Source organism: Callorhinchus milii, unplaced genomic scaffold (assembly GCF_018977255.1).
Source record: "Callorhinchus milii isolate IMCB2004 unplaced genomic scaffold, IMCB_Cmil_1.0 Scaffold1362, whole genome shotgun sequence".
NCBI lineage: Eukaryota > Metazoa > Chordata > Chondrichthyes > Chimaeriformes > Callorhinchidae > Callorhinchus > Callorhinchus milii.
In genome coordinates, this window is record NW_024706103.1 from 205 (window position 1) to 15,073 (window position 14,869).

Genomic DNA, 14,869 nt, shown 5'->3' on the forward strand with positions numbered 1-14,869 from the left:
CCCCCGTGTGCCGTGCTGGCCTTCGTAGATGCTGCTTGCTGACAGCACTTGACCGCAACAGTCTGTGAAGGCTACACGGGGCATCTTTTTAATTGTGGACCGAGTTGGCACGTCGCGGGCACAGGTGGTGCATCTGGCAGTCATCTCAGTAAACCTATGGCACCTGCAGGGTCCGTCTCGTGACCTGCACCTAGCCTGGCACAACAGTCAACCCATGGCATGGCACCTGGTTCTGTCCTGTGACAACAGTCTGTTAAGGCGGCACAGGGGAGATCATTGACTTTTTGGTAAATATGTGAGTGAGTAAATGTTTGCATGCGTAAATACGCGTGTGGGTGTGTTCACACGTGTGTGTGTGTGTGTTAATGCATTTCCGTGTGTTCACACGTGTGTGCGTGTGTTAACGCGTGTGCATATGGGGAGCGGTAGTGTAGCGGTTAGCGCGCTGCGCTATGAACCCGGCGACCCGAGTTCGATTCCCGCTCACGGTCAACACCAGTGACGATTATTTGAACCGGTCCTGGCCTCCCCTATGTCGGCTCAGCCTCAACTGAGTACCTGGTGCGGTGTGTAAACATCACCACTGGGGAGACAAAGACGGTCGGGCGTGGTGCTGGCCACCCACCCCCTCGTGTACCGTTCTGGCCTTCATAGGTGCTCACTAACAGCACTTGCCCCTACAGTCTGTTAAGGCTATACGGGGGAGCTTTGTCCTTGCATATGTTCATGCGTGTCCGTGTGTTCACACGTGTGTTCACGTGTGTGTGTTCACGTGCTGCTTGTGTTCACGTGCGTGCGTGTGTTCACGTGTGTGCGTGTGTTCACGTGTGTGCGTGTGTTCACGTGTGTGCGGTGTTCACGTGTGTTCACGTGCGTGCGTGTGTTCACGGTGGGTGTGCGTGTGTTCACGCAGGAGGAGGCAAGGGGGCTGCTTCACGCTGGGCCACCGTGGGAGAGTCTCACGCGAGGGCAGCTCCCAGCAAGCGCAAGGTCTCTGTGCACAGCGCACGGCACTCCTCTCGTTACAGCTGCTGCTGCTGTTGTCTTTAGTTTGTTGTCCTTTCCCCCGCACCTCCCATTAGCGAGGTTGGCTACGTACGGTGACAAAGAAATCCAACGTACATACATACTACTAGACACTGCTATACCAGGGACGTGCAGTCAGGGGAGGCAGGCGAGGCAGAGCCTCACCTGTCATATACTCCAATGAAAATAGCTGTTAGGGGCCGTCCATAAATGACGTCACGCGATTTTGGACGATTTTTGACCCCCCCCCCCTCGTCACACGGCGTCACAAAAAGTCAGACCCCCCCTCAAATATGACGTCACAAAGCTCTGCCCCCCCCCCCAAAAAAATAAAACATGCTTCAAATCGCTTTAAACTATTGTCATTGTAGTGCGTATTTAATGTGGCGCTGCACTCTGATGTTGTAGGAGAAAACATTTATTAAAAGTCTATTTAATTAAGTAGAACGTGTTGTCTATATTTATTTAAAGTTGCGCATTTTGATGTGACGTCACATTTCTCAACCCCCCCCCCTCGTCACACATCGTCACAAATGTCTGACCCCCCCCCCCAGGTGCGTGACGTCATTTATGGACGGCCCCTTACGAAAGTGAAAAAAATGTTCCACTGATTTGTGTTATAAATGTAATTTCTGTATAATTCCAATCATTACAGAGAGATAGTAACAGGCACGCGCTTATTGCCCGCGCTCCATCCAGTTTCTGAGGGGTTGCGCAATCAGAGGGAGGCTGAGCTTGTCGCTGCCTCACCTCTCGTCTCCCTGTATTTGCAGCGGAGCGCCGCAAATTTGGCGATTTTGACTATCAAAATGATTGGAATCGTACAGAAATGACGTAACACAGATCAGTGGAAAATCTAAATTTTTTAATCCTTTATATTAAGTTCACTTGCTTGCTTGCTTGCGCGCTTACGACCGTGCAAATCTTTCGGTCGTTTTTTAACCCACTTCCCGTGATCCAATCGAGCTGACATTTTGCACACAGACTCGTTGCGCGTGACAATTTATTTTCGTGAAATTTTTTTCCATAACTTTACACTTTTTAGGAATTTTTTTTTATATTTAATTACCAATTGCTTAATGGTGGCAGGCAATCATCTGACCCATAGGTGGCAGCCATCTCAAACCAGAGGACGAGAGGACTCTAGCCGCCATGCATATAAAGGATTTATAGTGAAAAACTTTGTTTTTATGGGTTAACTTTTTACTTTGTACTTTTCGTAACAGCTATTTCCATTGGAGTATAACAGGTGAGGCTGTGCCTCCCCTAACTCGCCTCACCACGGGGAGAGAGAAAAAAAAGACGAAGACTCCAAATATACAGCAGCAGGCGTCAGGGTCAGGATCGAACCCATGACCTCCTGCGTACAAGGAGAGGTTGTTAACATCTCCTAGCCACCATGCCCCCCTGCATGGCACTCTGGTACAACGTTTGGGCTTATTATTATTATTAGTTTATTAATTAGTTTAGTTGTGAAGAGGCTTGGCCTGCCATACCCACCGAGGTTCAGCATGACGGCATGGTTCTGCTTGATGTATGGAATCAGATTTACAGAATCAGAATATCAGAATTAGAATATGTATTGTACTGGAGGAATCCGATGAGGTGTCAGGCTCGAGATCGAACCCGCGACCTCCTGCGTACCAGGCGAGGGAGTTAACATCTCCTAGCCACCGCTGGTCACCGCACCAACTCCGCCCCCCACACCCCCTCCGCCCCCTCACCCCACCGCCCCCTCCGCTCAGACTAAAGCGGAAGCCCTGGAGTACGTGTGGAGCATCTTGCAGGGCGTGGAGGAGGAGGAGCAGCAGGAGGAGGAGTTCAGGGGATTTGAGCTGAGGGAGGTGCACAAGGCCAGGATGGCGATGTTCAGGCTGGAGCGCAGAGCCACCGCCTGCAAGGAGGCCCTGAGGGTGGCGCTCCAGAGGATACGTGGAGGTGCGTAGCCTGCAGCGGTGATTTCTATTCCCACCGCAACTCCACACTCCCCTCTATTCTCACCGGAACTCCACACTCCCCTCTATTCTCACCGGAACTCCACACTCCCCTCTATTCTCACCGGAACTCCACACTCCCCTCTATTCTCACCGGAACTCCACACTCCCCTCTATTCCCACCGGAACTCCACACTCCCCTCTATTCTCACCGGAACTCCACACTCCCCTCTATTCTCACCGGAACTCCACACTCCCCTCTATTCTCACCGGAACTCCACACTCCCCTCTATTCCCACCGGAACTCCACACTCCCCTCTATTCTCACCGGAACTCCACACTCCCTCTATTCTCACCGGAACTCCACACTCCCCTCTATTCTCCGGAACTCCACACTCCCCTCTATTCTCACCGGAACTCCACACTCCCCTCTATTCTCACGGAACTCCACACTCCCCTCTATTCTCACCGGAACTCCGCAATCTTCTGTTGCTGCTGATGGAAGTCGCCACTGCTGTTGATGCTACTGCTACATGTGCTCCTGTCAGGGCTGCTGCTGGTACTGATGCAGCCTATGAACTAAACGATGTTTATTTTACCAGGGTAAGCCGCACTGAGCTGTGTAACTGTTTTTCAGAAGCGACCTGGCTATCACAAATGAGAGCTCAACGAAGTGACTTGTCATCATCATCATTACGTGGACATTTACAGCAGCCAAATACTCTCAACACGTGACGTTGATTCTAAATGTCGAGGGGAAAAACCGGAGGACCCGGAGAAAAATCCACGCAACCACGGGGAGGTTCAACACGCAAACTCCAAATATACAGCGTGGGTCGTCAGGGTCGGGATCGCACCCACGACCTCCTGTATTCCAGGCGAGGGAGTTAACATCTCGCCACAGAGGAGAGAGAGACACGAAGACTCCAAATATACAGCAGGCTTCGTCAGGGTCGGGATGGAATCTGCGACCTCCCGTATACCAGGAGAGGTAGTCAACATCTCGCCGTGTTTGCCTGCAGGCTCCTCCGTGCCGCCGGCCTCCGCCCAGGCTGTGGCGGTGTCGCGCAGCGCTCGCTCTCGCTACGGCCTGCGCCCGCGCGAGAGGAAAGTCTACACAGAGGTGGAGGAGCCCCAGGACGACGACTTCTTCTGTGAGACCCCTGCTCCCCCTACCTCTCTCTCACTTTCTCACAATGTCAGTTTGTCACACTCTCATACTCTTAGTTCTTTCGGTAAAGTCACGTAAGTAAAAAATGAAATAAAAATTTATAAAAATAAAAAAATAAAAATCACGACGTTTCGGAGGCAACACAAGTCTCCGTCATCAGGTGGGACCGTCACAGCCAGATTTGGTGCATTATTTTATTATTTATTTTATTAATTTTAATTTCATTTTTTACCTACGTGACTTTACCGAAAGAACTAAGAGTATGAATCCTTGCAGTCACGAAAGCTTCAAATCTAGAATGTCACACTCTCACCCATCAGTTTGTCACACTCTCACCCATCTCTCTCTATTGCTCCCGCACTCTCACTCGATATATTCCACTTGCTCCCTCTCACTCTCTCCCCCTTTCCCTCCCTCTCACACGCTCCCTTTCTCACACTCTCACTTACCTCTCTCTCTTTTGCTCCCTCACTCAGGGATGCAGGGAGGGATGCAGGGAAGGTGACAGGGTTTACATCTCCGATGAGCGAGCTAAAGAAGTTCCCCATGCAGAGAGGGAGGGAGGGAGGCATCTGTCTGGAGCGCTCCTCACCCTCTCACCCTCTCACAGTGCCACTGCTGCTGCTGCTGTTGCTACTGCGGTTCACCCTCCTCCCGCTGCTGCTGCTGTGGCTCTCAGTCTGCGAGCTGTGCAGGGATTTCTACCTGGGGGAGTGCTCCGTGCACGGCCCGCCAGAGTTCATCGCGGACGCGGCCGTGGCCCCGGGAGTGGCCAACAGGGCCCGGCTCAGCCTGCCCCAGGGCCTCACCGTCGGCGCCTCCTCCATCGCCGGCGCCGGCCTCGGGGTGTGGAGCAACAGGAAGAAGCTGCCCAAGGGGGTGATGTTTGGGCCCTACCAGGGAGAGGTGTCTGAGGAGAACCCCATGAGCGAGTACTGCTGGCTGGTGAGCTGCTGCTGCTGCCACTGCCACTGCTGCAGCCTCCTCCTATTCCTACATCATCATCGTGTGTGTGGAGAGGAGGCTCGTGAAGGAGATACAGAGAAACCCATAGCCTCACACAGTCACCCACAGACTCACACAGTCACCCAGAAACTGGCACAGAGAGACCCAGAGACTTTGCACAGAGACCCAGAGGCTCGCATAGAGAGACCCACAGACTTGCACAGAGACCTAGAGACTTGAACAGAGACCCAGAGACTCACAGTGGGACACACAGACTCACACAGAGACCCAGAGACTCGCACAGAGAGACCCAGATACTCACACATAGGCTCAGAGAATCGCACAGAGACCCACAGACTCACAGAGAGACCCAGAGACTCGCACAGAGACTCGCACAGAGACCCAGAGAATCGCACAGAGACCCACAGTCTCACACAGAGACCCAGAGACTCGCACAGAGCCTTAGAGACTTGCACAGAGACTCAGTGACTCACAGAGGGACCCACAGACTCACAGAGAGACCCAAAAAATTAACGTAATTACGAGTTAAACTTGTAACCCACAGTAGCCGCTCGCTCGCAAGGACAGAACAACTTCAATGCGCGAGGAGGAACCACAGACAAGTGGTTCTGCCTCACGCACTCCTTACACACAAATAAACCATGATACCTCGCCGCTGATCTCGTCAAGAAGCATAAACCATCATCACGCAAACTCTGTTCATGCTCACAGATACCCATAGACTCACACAGAGACACATAGACTCGCACATAGACCCATAGACTCGCACAGAAACCCATAGACTCACACAGAGACCCATAGACTCGCACAGAGACCCATAGATTCACACAGAGACCCATAGACTCGCACAGAGACCCATAGCTTCACACAGTCACCCACAGACTCACACAGAGACCCAGAGACTGGCACAGAGAGACCCAGATACTCACATAGAGGCTCAGAGAATCGCACAGAGAGACCCACAGTCTCACACAGAGACCCAGAGATTCGCACAGAGACCCAGAGCCCCACACAGTCACCCACAGACTCGCACAGAGACCCAGAGAATCGCACCGAGAGACCCACAGACTCACACAGAGACCATAGAGACTTGCACAGAGACCCAGAGACTCGCACAGAAACCCATAGACTCGTACAGAGACCTAGAGACTCACCCAAAGAATTTCAGAGAGACCCCCAGAATCACAGAGAGACCCAAAAATTAACGTAATTCTAATTTCAACTTGTAACACACAGCAAAGACGGTGGTCACCGCATGGCGTGGCGCTTACAGATGCACTTCTGCGGCCGTCTGGAAGGTTCTTCCTTCCAATGTTAGGAAGCCACTGAAGCTATGCACTTTTAAATCTTGTAGGTTGAAAACGCATTTCTATAGAACTGATTTTGGTGTTTAGTTTGTTGTCCTTCTCCCGCACCTCCGATCAGCACGGTTGGCTACGTACGGTACGAAAGAAATTCAACTTACAGTCCAACTCACGTTAATTATCCGTGGATCTGCTCGTGTGCGTGTGTGTTTCAGATTTACAAAAACAAAAAGGATCGTGAATATGTTGATGCTCAGGATGAATCTAAGTCAAACTGGATGAGGTGATTTTTGTCTTAAGGACCACAACACAGAGATCAGAACCACCACACACAGAGACCAGAACCACCACACACAGAGACCAGAACCACTACACACAGAAACCAGAACCACTACACACAGAGACCAGAACCACCACACACAGAGACCAGAACCACCACACACAGAGACCAGAACCACTACACAGAGACCAGAACCACACACAGAGACCAGAACCACCACACACAGAGACCAGAACAACCACACAAGGACCAGAACCACCACACACAGAGACCAGAACCACCACACACAGAGACCAGAACCACTACACACAGAAACCAGAACCACTACACACAGAGACCAGAACCACCACACACAGAGACCAGAACCACTACACACAGAGACCAGAACCACCACACACAGAGACCAGAACCACCACACACAGAGACCAGAACCACTACACACAGAAACCAGAACCACTGCACACAGATACCAGAAGCACCACACACAGAGACCAGAACCACCACACACAGAGACCAGAACCACCACACACAGAGACCAGAACCACTACACACAGAACCAGAACCACCACACACAGAGACCAGAACCACACACACAGAGACCAGAACCACCACACACAGAAACCAGAACCACCACACACAGAGACCAGAACCACCACACACAGAGACCAGAACCACCACACACAGAGACCAGAACCACCACACACAGAGACCAGAACCACTACACACAGAACCAGAACCACACACAGAGACCAGAACCACACACACAGAGACCAGAACCACCACACACAGAGACCAGAACCACTACACACAGAAACCAGAACCACTACACACAGAGACCAGAACCACCACACACAGAGACCAGAACCACTACACACAGAGACCAGAACCACTACACACAGAGACCAGAACCACCACACACAGAGACCAGAACCACCACACACAGAGACCAGAACCACCACACACAGAGACCAGAACCACCACACACAGAGACCAGAACCACCACACACAGAGACCAGAACCACCACACACAGAGACCAGAACCACCACACACAGAGACCAGAACCACCACACACAGAGACCAGAACCACCACACACAGAGACCAGAACCACCACACACAGAGACCAGAACCACCACACACAGAGACCAGAACCACTACACACAGAGACCAGAACCACCACACACAGAGACCAAAACCACTACACACAGAGACCAGAACCACTACACACAGAGACCAGAACCACCACACACAGAGACCAGAACCACTAAAGAGACCAGAACCACTACACACAGAGACCAACCCTGGGCCTCCCCTTGGTCGACTCGGCATCAAATGAGCACCCGGTACGGAGCGTGGTTCCAGCCACACCACCCCCACGTAGCGCCCAGTGCCGGCCCTTAATAGGCGCTCGCTAACGGCGCCCACCCCGCCCCCGCGTCTGCCCGCGCAGGTTCGTCAACTGCGCGAGGAATGAGCAGGAGCAGAACCTGGTGGCCTTCCAGCACCGGGGGCAGATTTACTACCGCACGTTCCGTGCCGTGGGGCCCGGCTCTGAGCTGCTGGTCTGGTACGGCGAGGAGTTCGCCCAGGAGCTGGGCATCGCCTGCGAGGCCGGGCCCTCGCGACGCCGCAGCAGCAGCAGCAACGAGATGGCTCCCAGGGCCACCGCCAGAGACCTGCAGCCCGTGCATCCTCCACCAAGCGAGGAACACTGTGAGCACCGCTCACCAGAGACTCGCCACTGCTCACCAGACTATAGCCAACACTCACCAGAGATGATAGCCACATTCACCAGAGATCATAGCCTCCACTCACCAGAGATGATAGCCACCACTCACCAGAGATGATAGCCACCACTCACCAGAGACGATAGCCCATCCCAGATGATAGCCACCACTCACCAGAGATGATAGCCACCACTCACCAGAGATGATAGCCACCACTCACCAGAGATGATAGCCACCACACCAGATATGATAGCCACCACTCACCAGAGATGATAGCCACCACTCACCAGAGATGATAGCCACCACTCACCAGAGATGATAGCCACCACTACCAGAGATGATAGCCACCACTCACCAGAAATAATCCCAACACTCACCAGAGATGATAGCCACCACTCACCAGAGATGATAGCCACCACTCACCAGAGATGATAGCCACCACTCACCAGAGATGATAGCCACCACTCACCAGAGATGATAGCCCTCACCAGAGATGATAGACACCACTCACCAGAGATGATAGCCACCACTCACCAGAGATGATAGCCACCACTCACCAGAGATGATAGCCACCACTCACCAGAGATGATAGCCACCACTCACCAGAGATGATAGCCACCACTCACCAGAGATGATAGCCACCACTCAACAGAGATGATAGCCACCACTCACCAGAGATGATAGCCACCACTCACAGATGATAGCCACCACTCACCAGAGATGATAGCCACCACTCACCAGAGATGATAGCCACCACTCACCAGAGATGATAGCCACACTCACCAGAGATGATAGCCACCACTCACCAGAGATGATAGCCACCACTCACCAGAGATGATAGCCACCACTCACCAGAGATGATAGCCACCACTCACCAGAGATGATAGCCACCACTCACCAGAGATGATAGCCACCACTCACCAGAAATGATAGCACCACTCACCAGAGATGATAGCCACCACTCACCAGAGATGATAGCCACCACTCACCAGAGATGATAGCACACTCACCAGAGATGATAGCCACCACTCACCAGAGATGATAGCCACCACTCACCAGAGATGATAGCCACCACTCACCAGAGATGATAGCCACCACTCACCAGAGATGATAGCCACCGCTCACCAGAGATGATAGCCACCACTCACCAGAGATGATAGCCACCACTCACCAGAGATGATAGCCACCACTCACCAGAGATGATAGCCACCACTCACCAGAGATGAATAGCCACCACTCACCAGAGATGATAGCCACCACTCACCAGAGATAATAGCCACCACTCACCAGAGATGATAGCCACCACTCACCAGAGATGATAGCCACCACTCCCTAGAGATGATAGCCACCGAGATGATGGCAACACCCACACTGATAAGGTGCAAGTGAGTAACTGGTGTGGTGTGTAGTAGTAAACATCGCCACTGGGGAGACAAAGGCGGCCATGTGTGGTGCTGGCCACCCTCCCACTCGTGTGCCGTGCTGTCTTTCATAGGTGCCCGATAACAGCACTTGTTCCAAAAGCATATACAGGCTATACGGGGGTTCTTTGTCTTTGTGTGTATATAAATGGAGCCCACTGCACTATGAACCCGGCCACCTGAGTTCGATTCCCACTCGCGGCCAACGTCAGTGGTGAATATTTAGGCCTCGCCTAGGTTGACTCAGCCTCAAATGAGTAGCTAGTTTAAACGTGGAAACATCGCCACTGGAGAGACAAAGGCGGCCGGGCCTGGTGTTGGCCAACTACTCCCTCGTGTGCCATGCCGGCCTTCATAGGTACTCGCAAACAGCACTTGCCCAACAGTCTGATATGGCTGGTGGGTACTTTACCTTTGTATATACACACACGTGTGCAAGAGTGTTCATGTCTAGATGTTGGTGTGTGCGCGTGTGTCTTGTTCCTCTGGATGACGCAGGTGGAGTGGGTGTGGAGGTCACAAGGCTGCCGTGTCCTGTCTGCGACCGTCAGTTCATCTGCCGCTCTAGTCTACAGCATCACGTGCAGAGGAGACACCCCACTAAGCCCAGTAACAAAAGTCATCAGTGTGACCAATGTCCATACAGCACAGACAGGAAGAATCACTTGAAGATACACCAGAGAACACACACGGGAGAGAAGCCGTTCAAGTGCACCGTGTGTGAGAAGGCGTTTGCACGGCTATCAACTCTTCACAGCCACCAGAGAACACACACGGGAGAGAAGCCGTTCAAGTGCACGGTGTGTGAGAAGGCGTTTGCACGGCTATCAACTCTTCACAGCCACCAGAGAACACACACGGGAGAGAAGCCGTTCAAGTGCACCATGTGTGAGAAGGCGTTTGCACATCTATCAACTCTTCGCCGGCACCAGAGAACACACACCGGCCAGAATGCATTTTCTCATTCCCGTGGAAACAGAAAAGTCATCCATCCTGAGCAAAACGCGCACAGCGCCGAGCTGTGAATTAGTTTTAAACAACAGGCCACGTGATTAGCCGAGGCTGTGCCACTCTTGAAACTGATTTTGAATGTGAACACGGAAACCTACGGATCCTCCTACACCTGCCTCACACTCTGTGGGGGGTGGGAGATTAAACCGACCCGGCCACCCCTCGATTGCAAGTGCGGAGTTCTAGGTCCCAACCACTGCACGTCCCCCCCACCCCCATCACCTGGGGGTCCCTGTGTGTGTGAGTGTGCAGAGTCCCCCGTGCAGAGCTGCACTGTTGTTACCCTCGAGGGGGGCACCGCAGGGCGATCCACCTACAGACACCCCAGTCTGCACGTCTCCCGCCGGTCTCCATGCGCACCGCGTGCCGTCTCGTAGCCCTGCCCCGTGCGACGTACGTACAGTACGTACAGTACGTACCCATCCAGCGGTAGACTGAACCGCGGCCGATGACGAAGGTGGCATCTGCTCACAAATCTCCGAACACTCAGTCCAGAGGTCGCAACCGGGTACCCGATACCCGGCCGGGTACGGGTAGCAGTTTGCGACCCTGGTGCGGCCGGGTACGGGTAGACCGTGAGTCATTGGTGAGTAACTGTCACTCATTTCCCAACGTCTTGTCTCTTCTCACAATTCAAGTTCCTAGAATCAACCCACCCGCGCCTGCAACATGGCTTCACCTCAGAGGTCGCAATCAGGTACCCGATACCGGGTACGGGTACCTGTTTACGACGCTGGTGCGGCCGGGTACGGGTAAGGAATCAAAACCCGTTTGCGACCTCTGACTCAGTCCCGTAGCCCCGAGCCATCGCTCGCGCGATATTCACTTTGCTGCTGAGAGGAAAGCTCCGAGGAGGAGGTGGGGGGGGTGTTGCTAGGAGAGGACATCTGTGGAATGGCTGGAGATCTGCGAAGAAGAGCTTCATAGCTCATCGGATTCCTGCGGTATGAAAAAATATTCCGAGAGGGCGTTGGGAGGGGGGGGTGTAGGTATGAGTGGGGCATCTGCACTTGGATCACCCTGCGTGTTGTTGCTGCCTCCCCCGTTGAAAATGTCCCCAGCGTGAACTTCACCCTTTGCCGTCGCGACGACGCCGCGCGTCGTGCGTGAACGTCGTCGTCGTGGGAACAACAAAACGCAGTAAAAACTAAAGTAACTTTATCGGTACCGAGGCTCCCACAGGGCCACGCGGGGCAGGGAGTGTGGCACAGTTTTGGCGCCGGCTAGCGCAGAGTGGCGGCGGTCGTGTCGCTACGCTTCTCTGCGGTGAGCAACGACGTCTTTATAACAACAACAGCAGTGCTGCTGCTGCCACTGCTGCGCCTTCTAAATGAATTAACGAGGGCGAGCCGCGCGCTCGATTCGCGGGATTCTGCGGTGAACGGTGACACCCACCCCGTGAACGGTGACACCCACCCCGTGAACGGTGACACCCACCCCGTGAACGGTGACACCCACCCCGTGAACGGTGACCCACCCGTGACGTGACACCCACCGACCCTGGAACTCTGCAGACGTCTCGGACGCGGGAAAGGGTTGAGAGATTCTCTGCGTCGTCCCGGTTGCTCGCGTGATGTCGCACGGTGGTGGCGCGCGTTGACTCTTACACGTTTAAGAAAGTTGAGCGTTAGTTTGTGATTCTGTTTACAATTATATATGTACATACTTAAACTAACAAAAATTTTCTTGGGATTTTACCAAATAAGGTCCAACTGGATACGTAGTAGCTCTTTTATCAGACGTGACCACCTGGCCATCACGAATGAAAGCTCAACGAAGTGGCTTATCATTGTGTGGACATTTATAGCGGCCAAATACTCTGACTGCGTGATCTCGATTCTAAATGTCGAGGGAAAACCGGAGGACCTGGAGAAAAATCCACACGACCACGGGGAGAGAGAGAGACGCGCAAACTCAAAATATACAGCAGGCGTCAGGGTCGGAATCGAACCAACGATCTCCTGTATACCAGGAGAGGTAGTTAACATCTCAACATGCGTTCAGAGTATTTGGCTGCTGTGAATGTCACGTGATGAGCCACTTCGGTGCGCTGCTGTCATTTGTGATAGCCAGGTCGCTACTACACAGCTCAGTGGGGGCCTTACCTGGAAAAGTAAAGTGAAGTAAAACTAAATCTACTATATTCTTGGTTCTTTTGGTAAAGTCACGTAGAAGGGAAATAATAAAATAATAAAAATAAAACATAATAAATTATATTCTAATATTATTTTATGTTATTTGGTTATATTATTATTTATATTACTTTATTATAGTAATATATTCTATTATTTTATTATTATAATATAAAATATTATATTATTATATTTTTTCATTACGTTTTATTTTCATTATTTTATTATTTACCTTCTACGTGACTTTACCGAAAGAACCAATAAGATGAATCCCTGCAGTCACGAAAGCTTTAAATCGAAATTTTACATAGACTTTGATTGCTTCAACCAGAAAAACTTTAATAATAACCCTAACCCTAAAAATGCTTAAATTGATCAAATTGAGATTCTTACTTCCATTTATACGCTTTTTAGATGTCGATTGAAGTTCGTTGTCGGCTGTTCTCTGTGTGGATAATTGCCTTTGAACTTTCACATGGGGCATATTCTGCCCTGGAGAGGGGGTATGGTCTGGACCAGTCTAGTTTAAACCCCCGGGTATAGTTTAGCCTAGGACACTTTATCCCCCGGGTATACTCTGGCCTGGGCCAAACTATACCCGGGTTTAATCGGGGCAGGGTTTTTTTAAAAATCCTTTATATTAAGTTCACTTGCTTGCTTGCTTGCGCGCTTACGACCGTGCAAATCTTTCGGTCGTTTTTAACCCACTTCCCGTGATCCAATCGAGCTGACATTTTGCACACAGACTCGTTGTGCGTGACAATTTATTTTCGTGAAATTTTTTTCCAAATTTTACACTTTTTAGGAATTTTTTTTTTATATTTAATTACCAATTGCTTAATGGTGGCAGGCAATCATCTGACCCATAGGTGGCAGCCATCTCAAGCCAGAGGACGAGAGGACTCTAGCCGCCACGCATATAAAGGATTTATAGTGAAAAACTTTGTTTTTACGGGTTAATTTTTAGCCTGTTTCACCGGTATCTCCAGGAGGTCGGAGCGACTTACTCTGTGGTGACACTTTTCCGTGACAGAGGTTTGGTTTTGTTGTTGTTGTTGTTGGGTTAGAGATCTCGTAAATATCAACATTGTGTCGTTAACCCACCACCACCCACCACCATCGCCTGACACGGCCAATCAGTCAGGGTTTGTCACGTAAACGAAACGTGCCAATTGGTTACCAACTTCAGCACACACAGCGCTTGTGTGTCGGGGAGAGTGAACCCACAACAGCATTTACAATTCGAGTGCCGGTGACGTTTCGCCGGTGATTACAAACAACGGCGACCGGTTTCATCGGGCGATGTGCCAGGATTGTGATCCAACGCCATCTAACCCAGCAGCAGCAGCAGCGACGAGACAACAAAAACCTTCATCACAGACACCGCTGGTCGCAAGAGACTGCGCGTGGCGCTTTGTGTTGCCGTTGCCACGAATCGTCGAAGCGCGTTCACGATCTGTTGTTCTCCTGTAACGCGGTGGTCATTTCGATTTAAAGCTTCTTTCGTGACTGCAGGGATTCATCTTCTTGGTTCTTTCGGTAAAGTCACGTAGAATGGAAATAATAAAATAATAAAAATAACAATAAAGTAATTGTTTTATTTTTATTGTTTTATTATTTAATAATAAATAATAAAAATAACATTTACTTTATTATGTTATATTTTTATGGAAATAATAAAAATAATAAAAATAAAACAAAAAGTAATTGTTTTATTTTTATTATTTTATTATTTAATAATAGAATAATAAAAATAACATTTACTTTATTATGTTTTATTTTTATGGAAATAATAAAATAATAAAATTTAAACAATAAAGTCATTGTTTTATAATTATTATTTTTATTTAATAATAAAAAAAATAAACATTTTCTTTATCATGTTTTTTTTTTATTTA

At 50.6% G+C, this 14,869-nt stretch overlaps 1 protein-coding gene across 1 annotated transcript; it reads left to right on the top strand.

The window, feature by feature from the left end:
* Window positions 1-2,545: 2,545 nt before the first annotated feature.
* Window positions 2,546-8,393, top strand: LOC121852797 (probable histone-lysine N-methyltransferase PRDM7; the record flags this gene model as incomplete). The annotated part of the gene is made up of 6 exons (XM_042346695.1): window positions 2,546-2,560; window positions 2,772-2,964; window positions 3,983-4,114; window positions 4,811-5,076; window positions 6,617-6,684; window positions 8,131-8,393. Coding segments are annotated over exons 1-6 (937 nt in total), but the record flags the coding sequence as incomplete, so codon positions are not given.
* Window positions 8,394-14,869: the final 6,476 nt, after the last annotated feature.